At 41.7% G+C, this 26,035-nt stretch overlaps 1 protein-coding gene across 1 annotated transcript in view; it reads right to left on the bottom strand.

Moving 5' to 3' along the window:
* The window catches only part of ADGRA3 (adhesion G protein-coupled receptor A3), a 99,475-nt gene that overhangs the window by 62,287 nt on the left and 11,153 nt on the right, over positions 1–26,035 (bottom strand). Inside the window, exons 2-3 of the mRNA XM_090267020.1 lie at positions 8,146–8,217; positions 2,775–2,846 (exon numbers count right to left, since the gene is read on the bottom strand). Of these exons, the coding sequence (XP_090123146.1) occupies positions 2,775–2,846; positions 8,146–8,217 (144 nt within the window). The remainder of the gene's footprint in view (positions 1–2,774; positions 2,847–8,145; positions 8,218–26,035) is intronic.

Below are 26,035 nucleotides of genomic sequence, written 5' to 3'. Positions count from 1 at the left end.
GGTACAATATCAGTAATTAAATGCTACTGAACGAGAAATTTTATATATTTACTTTGGGTGGCAGTAATTGAGAACTTATTTACCGAAGGATAGAGAACTAGATGGAGAACCAAAGACAGTCTGCAGTGTCCTTAAAACATCCTTATGGAACTGCTTTCTCTTAACAGTCCAGCTTTCAACTTCTGTCTCGACATGGAGATACTGTTAGCATTCTTCTTTAAGAAAAGCTTCCTTCCAGAAAAGCTGTGACTACAATGGTGTGGATCTATGGATCATGTGGATCACAGAGGACAAAAACAAGCAATCTTATCTGGCAGTATGATGTCACCCTGCTTCCCTTGGGAAAAAAAAAGTTGGTGGGAAAAATCTTCAAATTCTCTAGAAGTTCTCACACTTCAGCATCAGACCCACCGGGAGGGACAGTTAAACCAGAGATGATTTGACCTTAGCCCCTGAGTTTCTGGCGGGGCAGGTCTAGCACCGACACCCCTGCGTCCTGCTTTGGGACCCATCCAAACATGGAGTCAGTCTGCCCCTGGTAAGAGGCACGGAGAATGTGAGTTGCTGTTGTCCGTCAAGCTCATTTAGCCGCCCCCCTCTGCTCCCTAGCAACTGCTTCAGGAGAGATTTGCTGTCTGTTTGCAGTTGTGCCCCACACCCTGGCCTGGGCCAGTCTGGCTGGATCCTAACAGCTGCCAAGACTCTTAGCAGCTAAACTCTAGCCATGGCTTCACGGATTCCAAGTCAGTCCCTATGTAGGCTCCTGGTCAGTGTGCATGATTCCACCAAACTGCAAACCTTCAAGGAGTTCCCAAGATCATTTGGTGTCTCTGGAGCCTGGCTCATTGCTGGGCAAGGAACAGAGACGAGGAACGTGCGTGCACCTGACCTACTACTGAACCTGGCCGACACGCTGTTACTGACCTCTAACTTGACCCACTGCAACTCTGATGCCTGCCGACTGCCTTCCACCCCCCAACTCTGATCGTCCTTCTCTAGAACTAGAACTCTGGTTTCCATGCCCCCCTGACTGATTCCCCAATGGGTCAGCTTTTCTTCCTTGTTTCCCTAGAAAGGCTTCCCTGGAAACAGCGACAGCAGCATGAACGGGGAGGAAGAAAACCGACCTCCCCCGCACATCCCCGAGCCTCTTCCTCTGGGGGCGGGCAAAGCCAGATAAGCACCATGACTCATCCCCACCTCCAACAAAGACCGCGGTCATCTAGTCCCTTCTCTAGAGTCTGGCTGAAATGTTAAATTTCACACGACTAAGAGAGAGTCTTCTAACCACAATTACTCTGACTGAGGCTGCCCACGAGGAGGAACTGAGGGACCTGGAGAGAAAAAGGTTTAGATGAACGACAAGTTTACAGGCTAATTTAAAAAAAAAAAAAAAAAAAAAAAAAACAACTGAAAACTTAGCACGACCAACTCTTACAACTGGATCTGACTATAAAAATGAGCAGGTTTTGAATGACAGAAAAAGAGCTACAAGATGGAAGGTCAGTGTCAACATTTAAGTAGGACATGGCATGATTCAACTAAGAACAAATGTAGCTGGTTTTATGACTATGAAAAACAACTAAGACATAGTTAATACTCAGGCCCCTTGAACTCTTAAATAAACGGATAAAAAGAAAGGATGACAGAAGCAAAAGAGAGACAGACAGACACTCAAAGGGTGACGAAAAAGAATGCAAGCATGGAACTGGGACTCTCTCTTTTGTCCCAGATTCTCTGCACGTAAGGGGTTTCTCCTCACTGTCATCAGAAATATTCTGAAATACAAATCTGATCATGTCAATTCCGTATTCATCAAGTTATGCTTGTTCCCCCTCCTCATCTAAACAATAGATGTGGAATTTTTAAAGCCTGGCAAGAGGTCATCAACATCTACAGAAGCCTAGCCCGCTCTGAGCATCCCAGGACTCTTTTCCCTCTTTTACGTTAGGCTGTGGCCAAGGAATTAACTACTGTCCCAAGAGACATGTTTTCACACCTCCGTCTGTGCTTCTGTCTGCACACAAGGCGCGAGGTCAAATCTCGATGTTCGCTGCTCCCGTGGCTGGCCATCCCCTCTCCTTTCCCTGGCAGATGATTATTATTGTATCTGTTATAGCACATATGCATGATGCATTTTCATTATCCATCTATTTGCCCACCCCCACCCCCACCCCAAGTGTCTGTGAGCTGTTCCAGAGAAGTCAGAGGATGGCAGGCAGCCAGCACGTAATAAATGTCTCTAGGAGGAATAAAGGCTGGTGGCACAGACAGTACACATGGCTTGAGTGTAGGGTTACTTCCCAACAACTGTGAAAGAGCAAAAGGGGACGGTGGGGTGGGGAGTTTTCAGCTTCAGGACAAAGGCTGGTCTTTAGGTTTTGAAATAATAATATATCTGAAATAACATATAATAAGCTAAAGCACACATGAAAATGGCAAGACTCTGCCACATTAATAGAAAGGGGCGTCAACTGATACGGAATGTACAACAGATAGGATCTGAATGCGTTCAGAGCTTGATTAATGGCAGCTGGCAAAGCCAATACAGCAATGATTTTATTAGCATAAGAGGGACACAACCACCAAACAAATCAAACTGCCTTCTGAGCTACTTATGTTAAATAGTTTCTGCTTTTTATTATGGACCTGGCCAAGTGAACTTATCAAAATCATTAAAAGCCCATTTTTTATCATGTAAAAGCTTAAAGTAGATGAACAGTTACTTATAAAAGAAACAGTTCAAATTCATAAGCAGCAATTCAAACACTTACAATCTTTTTAGCGACGACAGTCCCCAAAAGGCACCTGGGTCTATACTACTAATAAGATTATTTCGGAGGTCCCTGTTAAAAATAAAATAAAATCAGTTATTTACATATAGGCACTGAAACGATTAAACCAAGATTGCCCCAGTAGTGAGAGCCAGAATCTGAATTTGAAGAATCTGGCTCTCCGGCCATTTGTTTTGGTCAATAGAAGAATAAAGGTATATGCCAAAAAAGATATGTGTGTCCTAGTATTATTTAAATTAAAAGAAATCACTAAACTACAGCCCCTATAAAACATTGTAACTATAAAAGATTCCAGAATTTAGCAACGATAACTGCTATAATCGCTATCAATTATTTAACGTTCTGTCACTGTGCTAAGCATCGTTGCTTTTGTAGCTTTCTCCCTTGTTTTCCCTATTTTCCCACGGTGTATGGTGCATACCAGATAGTGCCTAGAATTCTCAACACCATCCCTCCAGGTGTGGCACTTGAACAACCCCTGTCATGATTTTTCAGTTGTCATGATACTGTAACCTTGGTCTAAGTAAACCGAAGACCTTGGGGGAGGAGGTAGATAGGGGTCAGAGAGAATCCATTTTTTCAATTGGTTTGATAAGAGATCCAGATGTAAGCCTGGAACTGTGACTTTCCAGCTACCGTGACAGAAGAGCCTGTCTGATGAAGCCAAAGACAAGAAGGGGGGTGGGGGGCAAGCCCCTGGATCCAGCCAAGCCTGAAGTCCAGCTCTTACTCTGGGCTCCTCAATTACACAAATCACTAAAATCAATAAGTTGCTATCTGTCACTTTTCATTCCATTAAGATTTCGTAATCAATCCTAGACGGTATTACTGTTGCTTCAGACAAGGAAACTCGTGTGCAGAAAGATGATGAAATCTGGCCAAGGTCTTGGTGTCTATAAGTAGCCAAGCCAGATGTCAGGACACAAACAAATCTTTCTTACTGACACAGTGACGATTTACTAAAGGAACTGAGCAAATTTATACCTAGAGCAAGGAGAGAGATAAAGTAAACAAACTAAAAAATTGGCCGTAATAAATCAAGGTACAGGAGATATTTTCTTTCAACCTCTTTGTATGTTTGAAAAGTTTTATAACAAGTTGACAAAACTATACTATGTGGTATCACCCACCTGCAGACTATGTGTGAAAGCCCCCCCATTTCTCGTCCCTCCTCCTTGTCATCACCCTAGCCCAGGTTGTATACCACACGGTTCTGGCCGACTTGCCTCCTTGCATCTCTACACCGTTCCCCATTTACATCTGCATAAACATGAATGTGATCACGTCCCTGTCTAGTTAAGTCCGCTAAAAGCTCCAAAGTCCCCTCAGAAGCAAGTTCAAACTCTTCAGAGTAACTTGCAGGCTATCCATGGCCCCAGCCTTGCCCATCTTCCTACTCTCTCACGTCCCATTCTGTCCCAACACCTTCCTTTAACACTCACTCCCTCAGTTAGTCTTTCTTCATACAGACTAGTCATATCGTGAGATGCTTCTAGAAAGTCATATTTCTCTCACCTCTAGACCTCTGCCCAAGGATTCCCGGTCCTTGACACACACCCCAGTCTCCCCGACCTCATAGCTCACCCCTGTCCTGCTTCTCTCTTCTGACTAGCTCCTACTTATCTTTGGGCCTTGGGAGTCTACACCCTTCCTTCCTCCAGAAAAATGCCTGCGAACACCAGTGCCCTGTGCTTTCGCTGTCATGGCCTCATCACACTGTACTTTCATTGCTTAAATCATTTTCCCAAGAGACCAGAAGTTCCACAGGGGCAGAATTCATGACTCTTTGCTTAGTGAGAGGAAGAGGAAGAGAACCCAGTAGGTAGAGAGGGTGGGTGGATAGTGCTATGGTCTAAATGTTCGCCCCTTTCACCCAAATTCTTACATTGAAAACCTAACTCCCAAGGAGATGGAATTAGGGGGTGGGGGCTTTGGGAAGCGACAAGGTCATGAGAACAGAGAATCTCCTGGATGAGATTAATGGCCTCCTAAAGGAGACTTCAGAGAGCTCCCTTTCCCCCTTCCACCACGTGAGGTTACAGCGAAGAGACAGCCAAGTAGGAAGCGGTCCCTCACAGGATACTCATCTGCAGGGGCCTTCATTCTGGGCTTTCCAGCCTCCAGAACTATGAGAAATAAATGTCTGCTGTTACAAGCGACCCGGTTTCTGGTATTTTGTTATAGAAGCCAGAACAGACTGAGAGCAGATGATAAATGGATGAAAAAGTAAACCATGGCTGAGAGACAGAATTACATTTACCTAAACCACTGTCAGTCTTTTTAGTAAATTATGGTTACCTACAAAATCATCAGAATATTCATAAAGCCAGACAATGCGGAGATCACTGTATGTCACTCATAACACTCACATCTCGATGCAGGTAGAGGGTCATGATGTCTTCAACTGACCGTCAAATAATTTAGCAAACGAATGTATGTGTAGGCATAGTCCAATATTTTTAAAAAATGACTGCAACTTGTGAATAATTACTGAATCTGGGTAAGTAAATTGGTGATATTGGAGATTATCACATTATTATGTTAATTTTCCTGTATGTCTGAAATTTTTCATAATAAAAATTAGCTTTTGTCCCAAACTTTTTAAGTCCCAGGAATACAATTCATCACCAGGCCCAACATATTAGTTCCTATCTCCCCCTCCCTAACTGATCCCATTTCTACACCTCAAATAGTAGATTTTGGGAGAAAATTCAATCAGCCTGTGTTTGACTTGTATTGAATAAGCTAAAAATCTCAGCAAATAGAAATATATAATGTCAGTTCCATTTAAAAAAAAACACGCTTCCCTTTTCAGATTTTAAAAAACATCTACAACAGGAAATAATTTAGCTAAAGCACAACATAAATTTGTGGTCAATGATGTACTGCATGTGTTTTTAGAAAGTACCTCTCATGAATAACTAAGTAATGTAATATGATTTAAAGATACACTTTTTCTTTAATAATGAAAAATTGCTTGACATGTTGTATAATATTTAATAAGAGTCATATTAATCAGGCATTGCCAAAAGATATTTATAGTCAGAATCTCTCATTCAACATTTCCCTCACCAACCCACAGCTTCCCTAGTGAACAGAAGTCTAATGTTAGGATGTGCAGCTGAATCTGAATATGTTGAATTATTAAAACATAAGTGAAAAAAGGTGAACAAAAACTGCTTAAACAAAATTAAGCAAATATTTAAATAGCTCTTGGAAAAAGAGCTAGCTCCTTTAGGCAAGAATACAAATTATATCAGAAAAGACACTTTTTTGTTGCATGTATCAGAAACCTCTACTTGAAACAGCTTCATCAAGAAAGAAAATAATTTCCTGACATTACAGGAAATCAAGAAGTAAGGCAGCCTTAGTGGCTGGTTCCATCCATCTCTCATATCCCCATTCCTACAAAGTCAAGTCTGCCTTCAGGCTGACCTGATATCCTATTTCTGGTCCAAAAATCACCTACAAGCACAAAGTCATGAAAATGAATGGAGGCGTTCTTCTTCTGTCTCCTCAGGAGCTGGGAAATCATTCTCTGAAGCCTAAAAGCTAACCACCCTTCACTCCTTATGGGCTAGGACTGGCTCTATCATTCACGAGAAAGAGATGCTTGGGTGACCTAGACCCATCATCTCCAGCGGAATGAACAATGAAAAGTCAGACATACTGACCACGATGCAATTCTGGTGTCTGCAATTAGAGTACAGGTGAGTGCCCCTAATTTCTGACAAATATAGAACACAACCCAAGAATGACAAGACCACAAAATGAAGAGGGAAGATAGAGGGCAGGGAGGAGGGATGAATGGGTGCATCGAAAAATAGATAAATAATGTAAGTTCTCTATTATAAACAGTCTAAAAATTCTAATAAATACAAAAATAACTTACAAAAAAATTGAGAAAAATGTTTATAGCAGCATAAATTTTAGACAATTCTTTTAATAACAACATACAGTTCACCCTTGAACGTGGTTTCAAATTCTAGGCTGAACTGAGTGCCCGCCAAATTACTACGTTGAAGTCCTAACCTCTAATACCTCAAACTGTGGCCGTAGGTGGAGACAGGGTCAAACGCTATCAATCATATATGCTTCTAACACAGCAGTGATGGAAGCCATGAAGTCCCAGGGGCGCTCAATTGTGGGAGAAGCCAGCAGGGGAGCTGGTCAAGGAAAGGCCACCTCGGAGTAGAGAAAGTGACGCACAACAGAGAGAGCTAAGAAAATGAGGCAAGTCTGCTGTTCAGCAGAAAAGATGGCCACTGTGTGGCTCCCTGGTGTACTCTGAACTGTTATCCAAAATGTATGGGTAACATGGGAATTTGAAACACTATCCTAGAACCGCATTCGGAAAACAAGCAAATGAAATACCTATCGTGTAAAACTCAGCAAAGCAAAACATGAGCACTACCTGTAACACATCTGATCACAAGCAAAACTGTACCGACCTGCTAAGCAAAACACAATGGTCACATTCAGACACATCTGGATAAAATATGAGAGTTTAATCTGAAAGTATCCCCCCACCCCCGTTTTTCAATTCTGCTTGGCTATTGACGAGGCATACACACATCAAAACAGAACTTCAAAAGAGCATCTCCACTTTAGAAGCCAGGGGTCAGCAAACTATGGTCCTCGGCCTGTTGTGGAAATAGAGTCACCTCCACATCAATGCACTGACATATTGTCTGCTGCTGCTCTCTCACTATCATGGCGGAGTCAAGGCACGGTGACAAAGGCCACACGGCCCACAGAGCCTAAAATATTATCTGGCCCCTTACAGAAAGTTTGCCGACCTTTGCTTTAACTTTTTTTTAAATTCATTTTTCAATTACAGTTCGCATATATATTGTACAACTAATTTATGTACCTTATATGCCTTGCAAAGTTACATTTATATACCTTGCAAAGTTACATTTATATACCTTTCAGTGGTACCACTCCAATAAGTCTGGTACCCATCTGACACCATACATAGTTATTACTGTATCACTGACCATATTCACTATGCTTTACTTTTCATCTCTGTGACGGTTTTCATAACTGACAATCCGTACTTTCTTAATCCCTTCCACCCTTTCCGCTCAGCCCCTCAACCCCCTCCCATCTAGCAACCATTGGCTTGTTCTCTGTATCTATATGTTTGTTTGTTTAGTTTGTTCCTTTCATTTTTCAGATTCCACGTATAAGTAAAATCATGACTAGTTTTTAAAAATTCAATCCTTAAAACATTGGAAAAAGTCACTTTTTAATTTTGAAAAGTTGGGAGTTTAGTACTAGGTTTACAATAGAAATGCGTAAAGTAAAATAACAGTAAGAAATGATAATAATAAAAAAAGATACTCACAATCTTTCAAGGAGACTTAGCCCAGAAAATGACCCATTCTTCAGCTCCGATATTTTATTGTTACTCAGAATCCTAAAAACGACAAAAAATAAACTGTAAGTTGCCTAATGTGCACGCCATCAATATCAAAATAATTTAGCTCATTATATTTAAACCTATGAGGAATTCTAAGTCATTTATTACCACCAAATTTTTGAGATGCCTGCCTGACCAAAAAAAAGAAAAGGAGCTGTCTTTCTTTAAAAAACCACCTACAAAAGCTCACACATCTGTCACCTCTTAAATTATTCCTGTCACAATGAAGCAAAAGTTTAAAATAGAGAGACATCAACACAAAATAGCTCTCAGTTCCATATAAGTATACAGAATGGCACATACATTTATATACTTAATCAAATTACATAAGTTGAATACTTATTTAAAAATTGAAAACTTCATAGGAAAAATGTGTATGGTGCTCTATAAAATACTGACCTTACAAAGAAATACAGTACCCTCTAGATATCATTACAATAATGTTATTATTTGTAATTTAACAGTATGCCAATCTACACATCTATGTGTGAAAATGTACTTCCCACATGCACTCACATACAGACATGGATCACAGCTGTATCACAAGATTATACCTCATGTATCAACACAATGTTCTTAAAAAATAAACTGAAAAGAAAAATTGACTAGAAGTCATAATCGAGCCACCTCCATGGCAGGACGCAGCCAAAGAGGAGACTCCTCTCCAGGCTTTGCAACTACCCACCTTTGGCAGATCGAATACTAATAAAGAGGTTACATACATGAAGTGAAAATGCTAAAGCTCCCTGACTGGGGGGAGATAGGACAATCAGAAAACCAAGGCACAGAAGAGTTACGTCAAAGGCACAAGATTCCACTAGGAAATGACAGAGCCGTATGGTGACGCCAGGACATGGCTGCTCCAAACCCCACGTTCTCCAATATACACCCATGTTGGTCAAGAGCAACACTACTGGCATCTTGGGCAGAAAATTCTCCATCACACGGGGTGCTGCACAGCTTCAGGGGCACCCCTGAGAGGCAACCCCCTCCTCCCTCCGAGGCAGCAGAGCACACCGGTCTACGTTTGTGCAAACGGTAACACACGACCTCAGCGTCATAACATTTCAGGTACTTTTCACTTTGTTTCCTCTCATCATTCTAAAAATATATGAAAACAAAAACACCTGTGTGGCATCTAATTTTCTTTTGATATAAGTGGATTTTAAAAAAGTATCTCTACTCATGCAGATTAACATTTCAGAGTCTCTTATGCGGGATGATCGCTAGGAGCTCCTCAAATCAAGTATATCTCTGTTTGAAACTTAGCCCTTAAACCATTTTCAAGTAACATTGATCTTGGGCAAGTCATTCCATCTCTCTATCATATTCCCCTCATTCGTAAAACGCAAAGGGTAATACCTACCTCATAAACGCTAAAGGAAATGGGAAAACATACGACACGCTCAGTGAGTCTTCATTAAAAGTCAGGTTCGGTTTCCCTGGTTCTAAGACTCACATCCTCTCTCATTTTAATGTTTCTTGCAATCAAAGTGTACTATGTACTGTGTAGTGTTTGCCACCCCCCCCCCCCCGCCCAGAGTTGTTACTAAAGCAGTGACAAAGGGACCAAGTAAACACGGTGATCAAAAGCATTGCAATTAAAATACAATACCATGCTCTCTAATCAAAATCGCAAAGGTTTTTAGAAGTGAGTTTGTCAGCGTGGGCGAAAGCAAACTACAACTGACACTTGGCCACAACGGTCCCTGAAACCGTCTCTGGGAGCAGCCTGGTGGTGCATACCCAAGAGCCTAGATCTCAGTCCTGAGCTAACAAGCCACCAAATCTGACAAGACGTATATTCAGTAACCTATGTAAGCATGATTCACGGCAGACAAAATGAGAAACCGCTAAAGAGGCCAGTTTATGTAAGAGGAAGAGATTAAACATGTTGTGATACATCCAAACACCAAAAGGTTACACACCATTAAAAGCGATTCTTTCAAAGGAAACTTGTTGAAAAGAAAAATGCTTACTGTTATAATTAGAGCAAACAATGAAACTGATACCACTGATTAGACAGAATCCAGACAGAGAAAAAAAAAAAAAAAAGTGTTGGAAGAAGCACTTCAAAATGATCACTATCTTCTGTTAGTTTCTCCCTTATTCTTTATAATCTTGAAGTAGCTTTTAAATATCGAGTCTGTGATTCTTATTTTTTAAACATTTTCTCTTGATGGTAAAATATTTTCTCCTTAATAACTAAGCCTAGCTTAAAATTGAGTTAATTTTGAATACAATTATATCTAAGCAACACAAAATAATGTTTTATTTATACTTTGAGATTAAAGGCTCACGTTCATTTATATTCAAAAAATGTTTATTTAGTGTCTGTTTGCAATGTATCCGGTACTAAAACTAGGGCAAAGAACAACGGAGAGGATATGCAGAGTCCAGGGTTTTTGGCTGAGACCCCATCAGTAATAAACGATGTACTTGGTGACAGTCACTTCACTTTTCTAGGTAGAATTCATTTTTAAGATGGAAAAAACTAGACCAGAATGACAGTCAAGATCTCTTTGAACTTCTTTCAATGTTTTATAATTATTCATGAGCAAAGCTGATGAACTTTACAGTGACCAAGAATCTATAACCAAGAAACCAAAAACAAGGAAAACTACACAATCTGCTTCCTAAGCGCGGTGACAGTAGTTAGTGTCCTGTTTCTGCCTGAAGAATGCAACCCAAACGTGGAAGTGGCCCGTGAAAGAGCGCCCGGGTGGTGACTGCGTTATACTGGCTGTGCTCAGCTGTGCTTCAGCAAAAGGATCACCATTTGCTCAGTCATAAAGCCTTTAGTACAAGAAATGATAGATTTCATTGAGGAGAGTAAAAAGACATTTCATCACACTTAAAAAGTTGTAACTGTAACCTTAAAAATATAGTTTACAACCTCACGTTAATATATTCAGTCTACACATTACTTGACGTGTTTAAGGATTCTGTGCAAGAAAACAGGATCAGTAGGAATAAATCCACTCTGCAGACAGTTTTTATACTCAATTTTGAGACGAAGGACTGTGAAACTAAAAATGCATAATATCCTGTACCATTATAAACCGAAAACCCATTCATAATCAATATTTTTGCTGACATCTCTGAAATTTCAAACTTTCTAGGAGGTAACTCAATAAAAAATATAAAACTTGACCGAAGTTATAAAGCTTATATACACCCATTTCTGTTCTATACTAATGGTGTTAACACACATGATCTATTGACAATGCTAAGGAAGGCTGTTCTGGGTTCGCGCCTCCTGAATCTTAACACCGGAAGACAAGTTTGATGTCCACTGTTACAACTCAGAACAGTTCCGAGCTGGTTCAGTATATCATGGATGCTGAAAACAAACAAAAGGAGTATGACTGTGTAAACTTAAAAAATAAAATAAAATCAGTTTATGAAACAGAAAGAAATAAAAATTAAGTATTACATGTTCTCAGTTGCTTGCCATTCCAAGTCCCAGAATGGAAGGCTGTTAACAGCACCCACACTCTGGGTGGCAGAAAGGAGAGAATAATTCTTTTGAGAGGAAATGAAAATATATTTCAAGAGCATTAAAGATTCAGATCAAACGTTAGGAATATAATTCTTAAAGTCAACCACCAGAGGGAAAAAGCAGACAAACAATTACGCAGGGTTACTATAGTGGGGGGGGGGGGGGGAGGGGGCTGTGGCCCTCCGAAAGAGATGTCCACCCAGAACCTGTGAAGGTGATCTTAACTGGAAAAAGGGTTTCAAGATGAGATCATCCAGGATTAGGGTGGGCCCTAAACCCAAGGACAAGTGTCCTTAGAAGAGAGGGGCAGGAGACTCAAAGAAGGTCAGATGAACAGTAAGGCAGACTCAGGAGGAGAAAAAAAGAAAAAAATGGATGGTGGGCAGAGTTAGAAGCCATAAGAACTAAAGAGTTTCAAGACCTAAGGAAAGGAGCAAATAGGACTACACGTTAAACTTTTAAAAAAATTTTTGAAAATTTTAAACGCATAAGCAATGTTAAAAGATGAACAACAAATATGTATAACTACTGCCAAAAATAAAGGACTGCCCTGGGCGGGTGGCTCAGTTGGTAGGAGCGTCATTCAGGTTTGATTCCCAGTCAGGGCACATACCTACATACCTAGGCTGTGGGTTCAATACCAAGTCAGGACGCGGATGGGAGGCAACTGGTCCATGTTTCTCACATCGATGGTTCTCTCCCCTCCCCCACCTCTTTAAAATCAATAAACATATCTTCTGGTGAGGATTAAAAAAAAAAAAAAAAAAAAAAAAAACAGAAACAAAACAAAAAACAGAAACAAAGCACTAATTTTTCAAATATGTAGTGAGCTCTTAAAAACATCCCCAATAGAAAACCTAGCAAAAGCCATGAACAGATAGTTCAATAAAAGTAAACATTAATGGATCAGAATCATATGAAGGGATATACAATCCCAATCATGAAAGAAATGTAAATTAAAACTAAAACAAGATACCAAAAATCAAGTATGGTGGGTAAAACATGCAATTTCCTTTTTTTTTTTTTTTTTTAATTTTCCCAGAGGGAAACATCTGCTCATATGTTGCTATAAATCAGTCAAATCACTATAGAGGGCAAAAAATCCAGATGCATATACGAGTATAATATTTGATCCATTAATTCCCCTTTTGGAATTATATCCAAAAGACATACTTGTACATTTGCAGATATTTGTTTATTACATGTTGCACAATTATATATTTACATAAAATATTGTTCACTATACTACTGTTTGTAAAAGCTAATGACCAAGTATTTAGGCTGGTTCCAGTAACATGGAATTGGTTAAAGTTGTCGACACAATGGGACACCATGCAGATGGGGCGCTGCAGAACTGGGGGGCAGAAGCTCTTCGGGTATTCACACAGAAAGGTCAACGACACACTGAGGATTGAATGCATGCATTTAAGTATTAAAATACTAGAAGTTTCTACCCCTTGACATTTCTGATTTGCTCAAGTTAATACCAACTGTAATAATACCATTTGATTCTGTGTATTAGATTTATCATGCACACTAATACTTATCACTGCTACATCTTTATCAAGTCCAGGAAGAATGGACAACAGAGCCAGGCCATGCTTTAGAGTCCCTCACCTCAATGCGCATCGGGACTAAACCTTAAGAACAACCTGAGATAAGCTAAAATCAGGAAAGTTAACTCCTCAAAAGTAAAGCTTTAGTGCTGTGCTTCATTTATCCCACTAATGAAAACTGATTCCTCCATAAATTCTTCCAGGTTCTAGTCCAGGGGCAGCCAAATCCAACCCTCACCTGGTTCTCTGGACAGACCTTGGGGTCTAACAATGGTTTTTATGTTTTTAAATGCTTAAAACTTCAGAAATTATATTTTATGATGCATGAAAAGTATGTGAAATTCACATTTCAATGTTCTGAAAGTGTGATGGGAACACAGACGGAGGACGGCGGCTTTCATGGAACGATGGCTGACTTGAGTTAGCACTGACAGACTGGCTGGCCAGCAGAGCCTAAAATGGTTACTATCTGGCTTTTTAGAAGAAAAAAATCTGTCGAATCCTGTTTTAGCATACCCTGTCCCAATGTATTCTCTGTTTTCAGGCAAATGAAAATCAAGTGCCGATTTCTAAATTAATTCTTCCTGGCTAGTAAGAATAAGAGAGTATCTGCAATGTGAATAATCTTTATGTTAAAATCACATTTAATTCCACATGCCAATGGCAGTTACACCCATTTTGTCCTAAGTAGTAGTAGTTTGGTCAACAATGTGTCTTCTTCTTCACTGCATTCATTCATTCACTCATTCATTCCTTCAGGAAGAAAAAAAGTCTAGGCGGTGTATTTTAATTCTTGTATGTCAAAAATGTTTTGCCCTCACTCTGTCACATCATTTTGTTCAGGTATCTATGTATTTACCATGTTTTCCATGACAAGGTCAAACCCGAGAAGTGTAGAGATCTTGACCATCACCTCATCCCCACAAGGAAGGACATAATGGTGAACATCTGGTGATTCCATTGTGCAACGACGTTCTTTATGGGGATATACTAGTCAGTCAATACTAGTCAGTCACACTTCATAAGAACCCAATGGTATCGGTACTGTGATTTTACCAAAACAGGAGTGACAAAAATGTGCAAGTTCAAGTAACTTGCTCAGGGTCACACAGTGCCAAAGTGGCAGAGTTTAGGCCACTGTCACAGCTCTGGTGTGCGCCCTGCTCAGATCTCCAGGCAGCTGCCAAGATCTGCCTCAGCTTCAAGGCAAAGGCCACTCACTTTGCAGGCAATGCCAGCCAAGGACTGAGCACAGCAGAGGTAAGAGGCCCTCCGCTCCTGGCCGGTAAAGACTCCCCGATGGGTGACCTGCACCACAGCTTCCTGTTGGGCTGGCCAAGACTTTCTCGTAGCTGCACTGTGGTCTGAGGTTCATCTAACCCAAGGGCCCTTCCTTCCCCCTTTCCTTTTACAGGTGGTAGACCTGCATCCCAGTCCCAAGGCTTCCCATGCCCACGTCTCCCTCACCTCCCTTTGTTTCTCAGCCATTTCTCCAGTAAAAATGTTGTCCTTCTACCCTCACCCTGGCATGTGCTTCCCAGAGGACCCAACTGACAAGATGCCCACAGTATCTGTTCAATAAACAGTGAAATAAAAATATGACTGGGTTTCAGGGTCTATGTATGGTCAGAGACCCCCCTCTAAGGAATCGATGACACAAAATCTATAACGTTCTGGGACCCAGAGGGACAGAGGAGAAGTACACATATCAGTCCCCTCTCATTCCTTCTTCTTTCTGAGGCTTAGGAAAATTTGGGGGGCAGGGGGAATAAAAAATTCTATCAGAGTAGGTCTAGTTTTCTTCTTTTAATAGGGCAGTAAAAGTGTCCTAAGATACTTTTTCTACATTTTAAACCTCCTACAATTAGGACCATCTTAACATTGATATCAAAAGAAATTTCCAGCTGCTAGGAGAAAGAAAAGTTATGAATTTAAGCGTGGTTGTCAATGTTGGCACACGCTCAAACTGTGGTTGAATTTTAAGTCGTGATCCTTAATTACGGCTTAATGTTTATACATGAAGGTTTCATATGACACAGCTCTGAAATAAAAAGTTGTGTAATAGAAGACTGCATATTACATGGCAGTCAGCATAATGAAAGGTAGCAGAAATGTTAAGTCTCTCAGATGTTAACATTTAGGAGAGGCTGGTGGGATTCATTCACGTGCCAAAGAGAATTATCACGCAAGCAGCTCCCATCTCCCAGTTGCTGGTTAATTTACAAGGGAAGCAGTTAAAATTTCCAGTGATGCACGGTTAGCTCGAATTTGAAATAAAATAAAATAAAAGCTTGTTAATTAACCAAGTATAAAATAGAAACAAAACCTTATCTTCACTGATATCCAAATTATATTATCAAGACTAAGGCCTGGCCAGGGAGCCCAACTGTTTAGAGTGTGGTCCTGACCCACCAAGGTTGTGGGTTCGATCCCCCAGGTCAGGGCACATACAAGAGTCAACCAATGAATGCATAAATAAGCAACAAATCGATATTTCTCTTTCTCTGACAAATCAATAAACTAAAAAAAAATTTAAAGATATTATCAAGACTAAAGGTGTAAAAAAAAGTCAAGGTCACTTATAAGAAGCTCAGCAGGTTATGATATATGCATCACACTGCTAAATGATTAAAGCATATCCATCGTACATTCATAGGCGTAAAAGCACTGATAAAGCAAAGGCATAAAATGATAGTAACCGCAGAATCTATATAGGGCTTCTACTTATTATCCTGATTCTTCTAACTTTCATCTAAGTTTAACATTATTTTCCAATAAACATCATAAAAACCTTTGTGATAAAATGGTACTACACATTAACAAGAACGGTCAAGGGACTCAGAAAAGCTCTAAATGAGAAGGTTGGGTACCAACTTAAGTATTAAAAAAGTGGCATCTCATGGTGTGGGAAAAAAAGTAAACATTTCTATGGAAGTCAGCTCATAAATGTGCTCTCAGCTCCCCAGCTGACAAGCTATTTGCAAACAGGCATCTGAGCTTCGTTGGCACCTTAGAATCAAAGAAGTACTGGCCTCCTTTTCCTTCTCCGTCTGCTCCTTACTTGGGTACTTGTCCCCTACCCCCATCCTCCACACCTCTTAATTCTTCTTCATAATTCTCAGTTTAGACCTGTTGCTTTGAATTTTGGAAGAAATCCTCTGCTCAATTTTCCAGACCACTCTTCTAAGACCTAAGCAGCTCCTGTTCTGCTCTTGATCCCACCCCCCTGCCCTAGCCAGAGCTCCCTAAGGTTGCTACCTCCCGGCAACCTCCTCAGACCTCCTCCGCTTCTCCCCATCCCCTCCCCATGGTGCTCCTGCTGCTCCCTCGGACCTGAGACTAGGAATCACAACTTTCCTGTCTTAGCTCTGCACCGATTGTTCTGTTGACTTCCTCTCATTGTCAAATGGGGGTCTTGATTGGTGAGGATCCCTTACAGCAGATGTTTTTTGTTTTGTCTTTTTTTAAATTTTTAAAAAATTCGCTTTAGAGGGAGAGAGGAAGGAGGAGGGAGGGAGCGAGGGAGGGAAGAAGGGAGGGAGGGAGGGAGAGGAATATTGATTTTGCTGTCCCACCCGTCCGTGCATTCATTCCTTGCCTCTTGTATGTGACCTGAGGACTGAACCCACAACTCTGGTGTTCCGGGGCAATGCTCTAACCAGCTGAGTCACCCAGCCAGGGACTGCGGAGGGTTTCTTCAGCACACATGAGAATAACAGTAAATAAGTAGGGAAAGGAGGTGGAACAAAAATGCCTTTATGTCAAGGTTCAGAAGTCACATATCCTTGGAAGGCAGGGACACAAAAGAAACCTGGGGTCCCCACGATTTCTCCTTCCAGCTGCAACTCCCCCCCCCACCCCCACCAGTATTCTGCCTTGGCAAAGCTCCCAGTTTATTGAAAACTGAGCTGAATGGCCTTCCCGCACAGGCAAACCCCGCCACCAAGCCAAACTCCCTGGAAGCAGAATGGGAGCAGCTGTCTCAGGCTTATTAATCCTGGGCCCAGCGCTCGCCTTACGCACTTTTGTTGCCACTCCCGACAGATTCAAGGCTTGGAAATCTTCCAGGATCCTGTTAGGAAAATTCATTTTTCTAGCCATTCCCGCTTTCGTCTCTACTGAGTTGTATGTCCTTTTGCTGTGTAATGTCACCATCGATCTGATCCCATGTGTTTTATTTATTCCACAGCAGCCTCAATGCTTCCGGACCACTGGAGCACCTTTCCATTTTCCAGCCTCGTTAGTTACGGGGCTGCTCATATTTTTATGGGTTGTTTTTTTGTTTTGTTTTTTTCCTGTTATTTTCAACAGAATTTTGGAAGGAAAGGAGAAAAAGTAAACAAACATGGTTCAACGTATATCCGCTTGGGGGAGGGGGGCGGTTAAGGGTCTTTTCCAAAAAGTAGAGGACTATTTCCCCTCCGACCTCCTCTCTCTGGATGTTAGATGATTTGGGGGCAGGCTTGGTTTCTAGCCCACCCTGTCCCCTTCACGCAAGTTCGCTAATGTTTTTCTTTACGGATTTTGCCAAAACCTCAATTACCTTTCACTTAACAGAACAATGGCTGTTAATCACACAGGGGCCTGTTAAAACAGAATACTTCATATGTCAACCCAAGTTAGAGCCCAGGGTGTCTGTGAAGGTCAGGTATCCCTGAGCACTCCCTCGTTAAGTTGCACAGCCATCCTGGTCCAACCTCCCACTGCCAAGTGTAAAGCAAGGGTGTCAGACGCGGGGCCTGTGGAAGGAAGGGGAAGTCCTGTCCCCCGGCCCAGTGACTCGAACCCATTTTTTTGTTTGGGGTCACTTTCTACCCTCTGCTCTGTTCCAATGATTACGGAGCGTGAGAGACCATGATGGCAGAGGGTAGACTCTGGATTACCAAGGACCTGAATTTGAGTCGTAACTCCAGGACCTGGCTTCATTCATGACTTTGGACAAGTTCCTTAACCAGTCAGCCACTTAACGCCTCACGTGTAAGACAGACGTCCTGGGTGTTTCTGAGAGACAACACAGGCCTTCCGTGAAGAGTGTATGTGGCACAGCACATAATGCACAAGCGGGAGAATTCCAAGCTGCTGGACAGCACTGCAACTAGGAAGCGGTGAAGCTGACATCTCCAGGGCTCCACTGAGCTGTGTCTGCTGCTGACCCGCCACCTTGGGCCACCATGTGGCCTTCTAACAAGATCAACGGCATCTGCTCCACTGACCCAACTGTTAACTCACGGTAGTGATGAGGTTCATGAACAGTGTTCTAGTTCTTTTCTTTTCTTTCTATTGTAACATATTGTTAAAATAAATAAGTCTACCTCAATACTATTTAATGTATGTATTCTAAAAATGAGTAAAATTAAAATTGAGACAATATTTTATAAGGAACAGGACAAGCGGTCTACAGTGACACATCAGGATGATGGCACACACACGTCTAAGGTTGGGAAGCACTACTATTTTCAGAAACAAAAGGGCCACGGGACAGAAGGAGAGTTCAAGGACATAACATGTCCCCACTTCTGTGAACAAAGGCATTCAGGAAACACTGCCTGCCAGCTCTAAGCCCCTTCTCAGAAATCCCAAGTGTGCACTGTCATCCTGAATGGAATATACGTACTAACTCAACTTTATTTGAGCATCTCTCAGATTTATATAACCAATAAACTCTTTAATGTGATAATAATGCCACAGCCTGCCAAGCCCACTTTGCGAAAAGCCAACTGCGCAAGTCCTCAGGAAGCGGTGGCTGTGGGTCAGGGCGTCTGGCTGAGAATCCAGTGCTGTCCCTCCCATCACAAGCCATCACGTGAGCCCCTCTCCGCCCTTCGTGTTGCAACCCATGAACGGGAGAACTGTGCTGGTTTGTTTAGAGCATGGCTCAGCAAACTCTGGCGGCAAACTGTTGTAATAAATAAAGTTTTATTGGTACACAGCCATGTTCACTCATTCATAAACTGTTCTATGGCTCAGTTAGGTAGCTGCACACCTAAACTATTTACTACAGAAACGAGTTGCCCACTGCTGGTAGAGAACACTGGTTCTCAACTCTGGCTGCAAACCAAAATCATTTCAGAAGCTTAAAATATATATATACCAAAGCTTGCCCGCCATCAATTAACTCAAAAATTATATGGCATGGGGATCTGACATCACTTAAGTTCCCAGGGGGGGCTTTGCCAGTGCCCGTGTCACCTGCCAGCAGAAACAGAGAGCACCACGGAGCCCATCCATCACTCACAAGTTCACTCTGCTCCAAGAGAATGGAGAGCTTTGCACTGTGAAGGGGACCACAGGGAGACAAAGGGAGCCATGACCACTTCCAAGGACCCTGCAGCCAGGGAAGTGAGGGAGCAATCCAAAGTCTGCCTGTGATGACATGGAACTGTCACATGGGAACATAGATAACACCTCACAAAAATAGAGAGAGATAATTAATAATCCTAAGGCAATTCGATAATGGCATAAAAAACTAAAACTTTTTGGAAAAACATAACTTGACTCTTACAATTCAAAAGGTAAAATAAAGACAGTGACTACTGAGAAGCAAATTGTGAAGAAACCTGGAGTATATGCAAATAACAGGAATCCCAAGGGGGCAACAATGGCTATAATTAAAGGAATACAAGGAAATGTCTTTGCAGAAAGTAGAACGGAGATTACCAAGAGCTGTGGGGGGTGAGGGAATGGGGAATTATTACTGAATGGGTACAGGGCTTATGTTGGGGATGGTGAAAAGTCTCTGGGTACAGATAGTGATGATGGTTACAAAACATTGCAAATGTCTCCAATGCCACGGAATTGGACACTTACGGATGGTCACAATGATAAATGCGACATATACTTTTACTACAATAAAAAACGAGTGTCTAATAAAGATATATACAGAAGCCGTAATAAAGAAAGCCATGTCTCCAGTTTGAAGGCAGGCTTGTAAAAAGTAACCACGTGCAAGGCAAACTAATGGGAGGAAAATGTACATCCAGGCATATTCTAGTAAAATTCCTGAACTCCATGATAAAGAAAAAGATCTCTAAGTTTCCAAACACTCGATAACATGGGTGTTTTTATTATTTGGTTTTAATAGACATGGTGGGGCAAAAGTAGGTTTACAGTTGTTCATATGGAAAATACAATAATTAAATAATAATACAAGAATAATCTCAGTATTTCACATACTCACAGCTGTAAACCTTTTTCACTACCCTGTATGTTCTATAGATTTGGTGAATTAGGAAACTAGAGTTCAATATATGTCAACTGCCTTCTTGAAGATGTATGCAATAGGATTTCCAACTTCTATCTCCCTCAAGGTGCACAATTATTTAAAATGAAACAGCAAGTCAAACATATCAACAGCTAACATACTACTGGAGGGTCACAATATAATTTATCATCAAAGAGACACCTAAGAATAAAAGGAAGGGCCATTAATATACACACTATGACAACAGGTGTCAACCTGGGCCTATGGCCACCGTCAACTACTCAAATGGTTCATTAAACAACCTTTCAAGTTTCCAGGCATTTTTATTAATGACCTGACATTTTTAAAGGTCTGTTATTCTTATAATTATTTCAGGTTCCTTATTTGGCAGTTTCATAAGTAAAAAGAAAAAAATCTATTCTTCTGCCTTAGCTTTAAACTATAAGTTTACATATAATTAAATTACATTTGGGTGCTTAAGAAAAACTGAAGGGTTTTTATGCCATACTAGATATCTTTCAAAACTGCCTAAAAATGAAAAACTGTTTATTAAATAACCCATCATCTAATTTTATGAACAAAATCAGCTCCCTGAGCACAGGGAGTCCATTTTTCAATGTGTGCGTATATCATAAATAACACTAGATGCTTAATATTTACAAATACAATAAAAGCAAATTTATTTGGCATTTTAAGTGCAGAGTTTTCTACTGAGACCACACTGAGGTTCTTCTAGGATCTTTGATTTGTATGCTGAATTCATAATGGACCAAGTACTCATTAACTGAGAATATATCTGAGCACCTACTGCGTGCTGGGAGTGACATGAAGAATACAAACACAGATCGCAAGGATGAATACCACACATGCTTCTAAGTGCCAAGTGCTACCACAGAGTTGTGGAACTGATCCAAAGTGAACAGTTCCAACGTTGTTGACAAGCGTAGAGATTTGGGAAAATGTTTCTGAACTTTGTTTAAAAAAAAAAAAAAGAGTTGAAATGCAAAAGGCAGACAGGAAGGGAAAAATCTTTTTCAACAGAGATAATAACCCAGCCTTCGAGTCTTCTGTTGCTGCTAAGAAGTTGCCATAAACGGAGTGCTTTACCTCAACACTATTTACTACAGGCTCACAGTCCTGCAGGCCAGGCGTCCAGGCGCAGAGGGGGTGGGTCCTCCGCTCCCTGGAGCTGGCTGCAGAGATCCTGGTCACCAGCAGTTGGGGGCTGTTCCTCAGTTAATGGGAGGGGAGGGGAGACAGACGTATGTGCATCACCTCTGACATATTCTTGTCAGTCTTACTCCAATAGGAGCTAGGAAAAATGGGGCCTCATAATTTTAATGTATTTGCGTTTCCCACTGTGAATTTGCGTTCCCTTCCTGGGACAGTCTGGGAACGTCCATGTACTCTGGAGTCTGACTGCCTGGGGCCAAATCCTGCTTCCAACACTAACTGCCTGGGTGACCTCAGGGGATTAATGAGCTTCTACACCCTACTCCCTCAGGATCTGACTAATAATGACCTCAGCCGGGAAATATGAGAATTAACTAACACAAGACTTAAAACACTTAGGATAGGATCTGACACACTCAGCAAACATTACCTGTTATTACTGGCCCATCTTTCTAATAGGCCTGAGTTTTTCTACGACTCTGTAGGAGCTCCTAATATATGGGAACCAGCATTTTTCTCCAACACAATCTCCCAGAGACCCTCAGGCTGCAGGTCAAATGCAGGGAGACACCCTGTACTAGAAGGTACTCGGGGAGCACAGTTTGGAAACTCATTACTGGGGAGTGAAATCAATTATTTTTACAAAGAAAGAACTTATTACTAAGTATGGAATCTAAATAATTCTAGTGTTAAGAAATGTCTTAAGACTGTACGTTTAGGTGGTTGAACCACTGTTTGAAAGTAACTGTTGAGCCCTGGCTGGGGTGACTCAGTGAACTGAGCACTGGACCTAGAAATTGCCAGTTCAATTGCTGCTCAGGGCCCATGCCCAGGCCGCAGGCCAGGTCTCCAGTTGCGGGTGTGGGAGAGGCAACTGATCGATGTTTCTCTCAGACACATGGATATTTCTCTTCCTCTCTTTCTCCCTCAATTCCCCTCTCTCTGAAAGTAAGTAAATAAAGAAATAAAATCTATTGTTGAAACTCTCAAACAGCACACAACCCTGGTATATATAGAAAGTCATTAACAGAGTTTGGGGCTTCCAGGGCCACTGGCAAACAATGACACATGTGCCACCACCCCCTTGTCCCGTGCCAGATCATTCCTTATCCGGTCCCCACGCTTCCCTGACTGATAAGCTTATACAACTTTCCTGATGGCTAACTCCCAATTCACTGGTGCAGACCTTCGGGAAATCTATTTGCCAGTCTGGTTGTACTACAGGAGTAATATCAGAGCCAACTCTGACCCCAAACACACTGGGACCAGGAACTGGCCTGTTCAACTTAGAGGGAGAAAGTTAGGGGTAAAAAGTCAACAGTGAACTGCCCTGAGGCAGAATCAGCCGGAACCCTGGTGTTTAAGGATTAGCACTAAATACGGGATGATACAGGCAAAGCAGTACAGGCGTGGGGGGCACACAGGCAAGAAAAATCACCCTGTGCTATAGAAGCTGCAGGATGGCCACAAAGTCTGAAAATAAAAGGAAAAAACTGGTGTGTGTGTGTAAAGTCATGAAGGGTGTCTTTATTGTGCTAAAAAAAAAAAAATCTGTTTCCAAACCTTGTGGACACGCTATGCATTCTTTTGGTACTCAGAAATTCTGACAAGCAGGCTGGTCAACTCAGTGAGCTGGGGTTTAAAAATCTGTATTTCTCTGTAGAGATGTCCTAAAAATCTGTTGCAGAGGAAGAAAGAGGGATATGCAAAGAGACAGCCAGAGTTCAAAAGCTAACATAGCTCTTCAAGTGTTTGGATCTTAAAGACAGGAACTCAGGGAGACTAAAATCCAGTTAACAGGAAGGGAGCACGAGGAGGTACCCTAGGAACGTCAAGCAGGCCTCAGCAGGCGCGTGGGGGCCGTTAGGATAAGAGTGGTGAGGAAGGGAAAGGCATGCAAGGCTCAGGACCTGTGCAGGCCAGAAGCAGCTCAGGACCACACAGACCGGACGCCCCTCCACTGCTGCCTGCCCAAGAAAGCAGCCCCTGTATTTACTTGCTACTGTAATGCAATGAATGAGTTCTAATAACACAATTTGAACTTTACTAAATGTACCTGTAAAGTCTGTGGATTTTTTAAACAATGCCTCAGTCATCTTATCAGGTTTCTTTTGGTTTTGTGGGACATATAAAACCATAGAATTTAAGCAAAGAGAGCTTAGGATTATCTCGTTCAGAACCTCATTTTACTACTCAGGGAAGTGAGGGCTAGATCACTTATGATTTGCCAAGGGTCACAATTCTACTCTGTAGCAAAGCCAACTGGAGGTCCTGTATCCATCCATCTAGTCTGGATCATCTATTCTAATCCCCTTATGAAATCAGGGGTAGTAATGCCAGTCCCCTGCCTACCCAGCACTCATGTGATGCGTAGAAGGGAACCCTCCCTAAAAACAGAGAGTGGGTACAGCTTCTTTTCACTTTGGATGAAGATCTAACAAAAATGCAACTGCCCTCCCGATGCTGTTATTATTCCTTTCATCTTCACTTGGCATCCTGGTTTGAGATAGGGTCATTTATTACTACTCTAGGATAAGATTTCCCACCTCAAGGAGTCCAATAAGAAAAGAAAGGATTATTTAATAATAAATAGCCCTGCACTGCAGACCTAAGTATGACCGTCCCTGGTGATTCCCATATAACCGCCTGATGGTAGGTAGCAAAATGAGATGTTAAAATTCTTTCCCTCAACAGTTAGTTAGTAGGACATCAAACGTACTAGGTGAAAATTCTCAGTGACTCTCTTTTCCCATCAGTCAGCCACCTTGAAAGAAATGATTCAGCGTAAACAAACAAGTCCCTTTTATCTTTCCTTCTACAAAGACGCACCCCCACCTCTACTGCCACAATGAGCATTTAGGCTGTCTGTGACTTTACGGATGTAACGACAGTGAGAATTACAGGTCAAGAGGTGACGATCCTGGGCCAGAGCCTTCAAAGCATGCAACCTGGAAGGGTCAATTTACCTGTTCACACTCAGATGGCACACCTGTACACTGGGGACAGTACCAACCCCATGAAGTTGTTTTAACAACCGTGATGTTGTATTTCGCACAGTACCTGGATAAATATCTGAAGGCCAGGTGTTATTAGAACATTTAAATTAATTAAGAGTGCTTATATATAAAGTTCTGAAGACCAGAAAGTTCTATAGACACCTTAGGTTTCTCTCCTCATGGTAGTTCAAGATACTTATGAGATTCATTTTAGATGGTCATCCCAACATAAGAAAGGTACACTTTTATATATATGTATCGATAAATATCCTCACCCAAAGACTTTTTTTTTTTTCATTGCTTTTTTGAGAGAGAGAGGAAGGGAGAGAGAAAGGAAGGGAGAGAAACACTGACGCAAGAGAAGCATCAACTGGTTGCCTCCCCTACGCACTCAGAGCGGGGATCAAACCCGCAACCTAGGTATGTGCCCTGAACGGGAATCAAACCTGCAACACTTCATTTATGGGAGGACACTCCAACCAACTGAGTCACTCAGGCTAGGGCAGAAAGATACACTTTTTAACTATGTAACTCAACCACGGTCCCATTAAGGTTACATCAAACTAGAAACAGCAGGTCTACCAAGTTACTTTCATCAGAAAGCTACGAAGTCCTTTCTGAAATACTCTCTTAAGAGAAAACAACGAGAAGACTAGAATCTTTATATTGTTTTTACGATCCTACAGCATCCCAACAGAAAAATAAATGCATCACTGGAACGTAAACTCAGTTGGAATACAGGACAACCATAAGGTGTACGCACTTCCATAGACTAGCTGCACATCAAAGAAATTATAAAAAAAGAGAGACCCTGAGCGAAGAGTGTTATGTTCACCTCCCAGAAATACTTTTCCTGCACAAAGGGAGCCTGTCAGCCACGGACTGAAGGCTCAGGGCTCCCTGTATTTTCTTTTCTATCTAAAAGCTGCCACCATTTACTCTCACTCGGGGCAGACTGAGACAGTGTAGAAGATCTCCATTATCCCCCTCCTGTCTTTGCTGCGGCCAGTGCCACACAGAGACACAGGACACCTGAAATTTAAAAGGTCTTAGAATCACTAATATGGGAGAAGATGGCCACACTAACACAAAGTCCTGAGAACACTAGTGGTTACAAAGTGGAATCTGAAGGACAAAATAACTGAACAAACAAAACAGAAACAGACCCAGAGACACAGAGGACAGACCGATGGTTGCCAGCAGGGAGAGACGGGGTGAAAAAGGTGAAGCGATTGAAAAGCACAGACTGGTGGTTACAAAACGGTCATGGGGATGTAAGGACAGCACCGGGAATACACTCAGTGATACTGTAATCCCTGCGTACGGTGCCAGCTGCGTACCAGACTTACTGGGGGGATCACGCTGTCAATTATATAAATACATTACT

This window comes from Furipterus horrens, unplaced genomic scaffold, assembly GCF_987537825.1.
Source record: "Furipterus horrens unplaced genomic scaffold, mFurHor1.1.pri manual_scaffold_2, whole genome shotgun sequence".
Classification (NCBI taxonomy): domain Eukaryota; kingdom Metazoa; phylum Chordata; class Mammalia; order Chiroptera; family Furipteridae; genus Furipterus; species Furipterus horrens.
The sequence above is the reverse complement of the archived record's forward strand: the minus strand, read 5'-3'. Positions and strand labels throughout refer to the sequence as shown.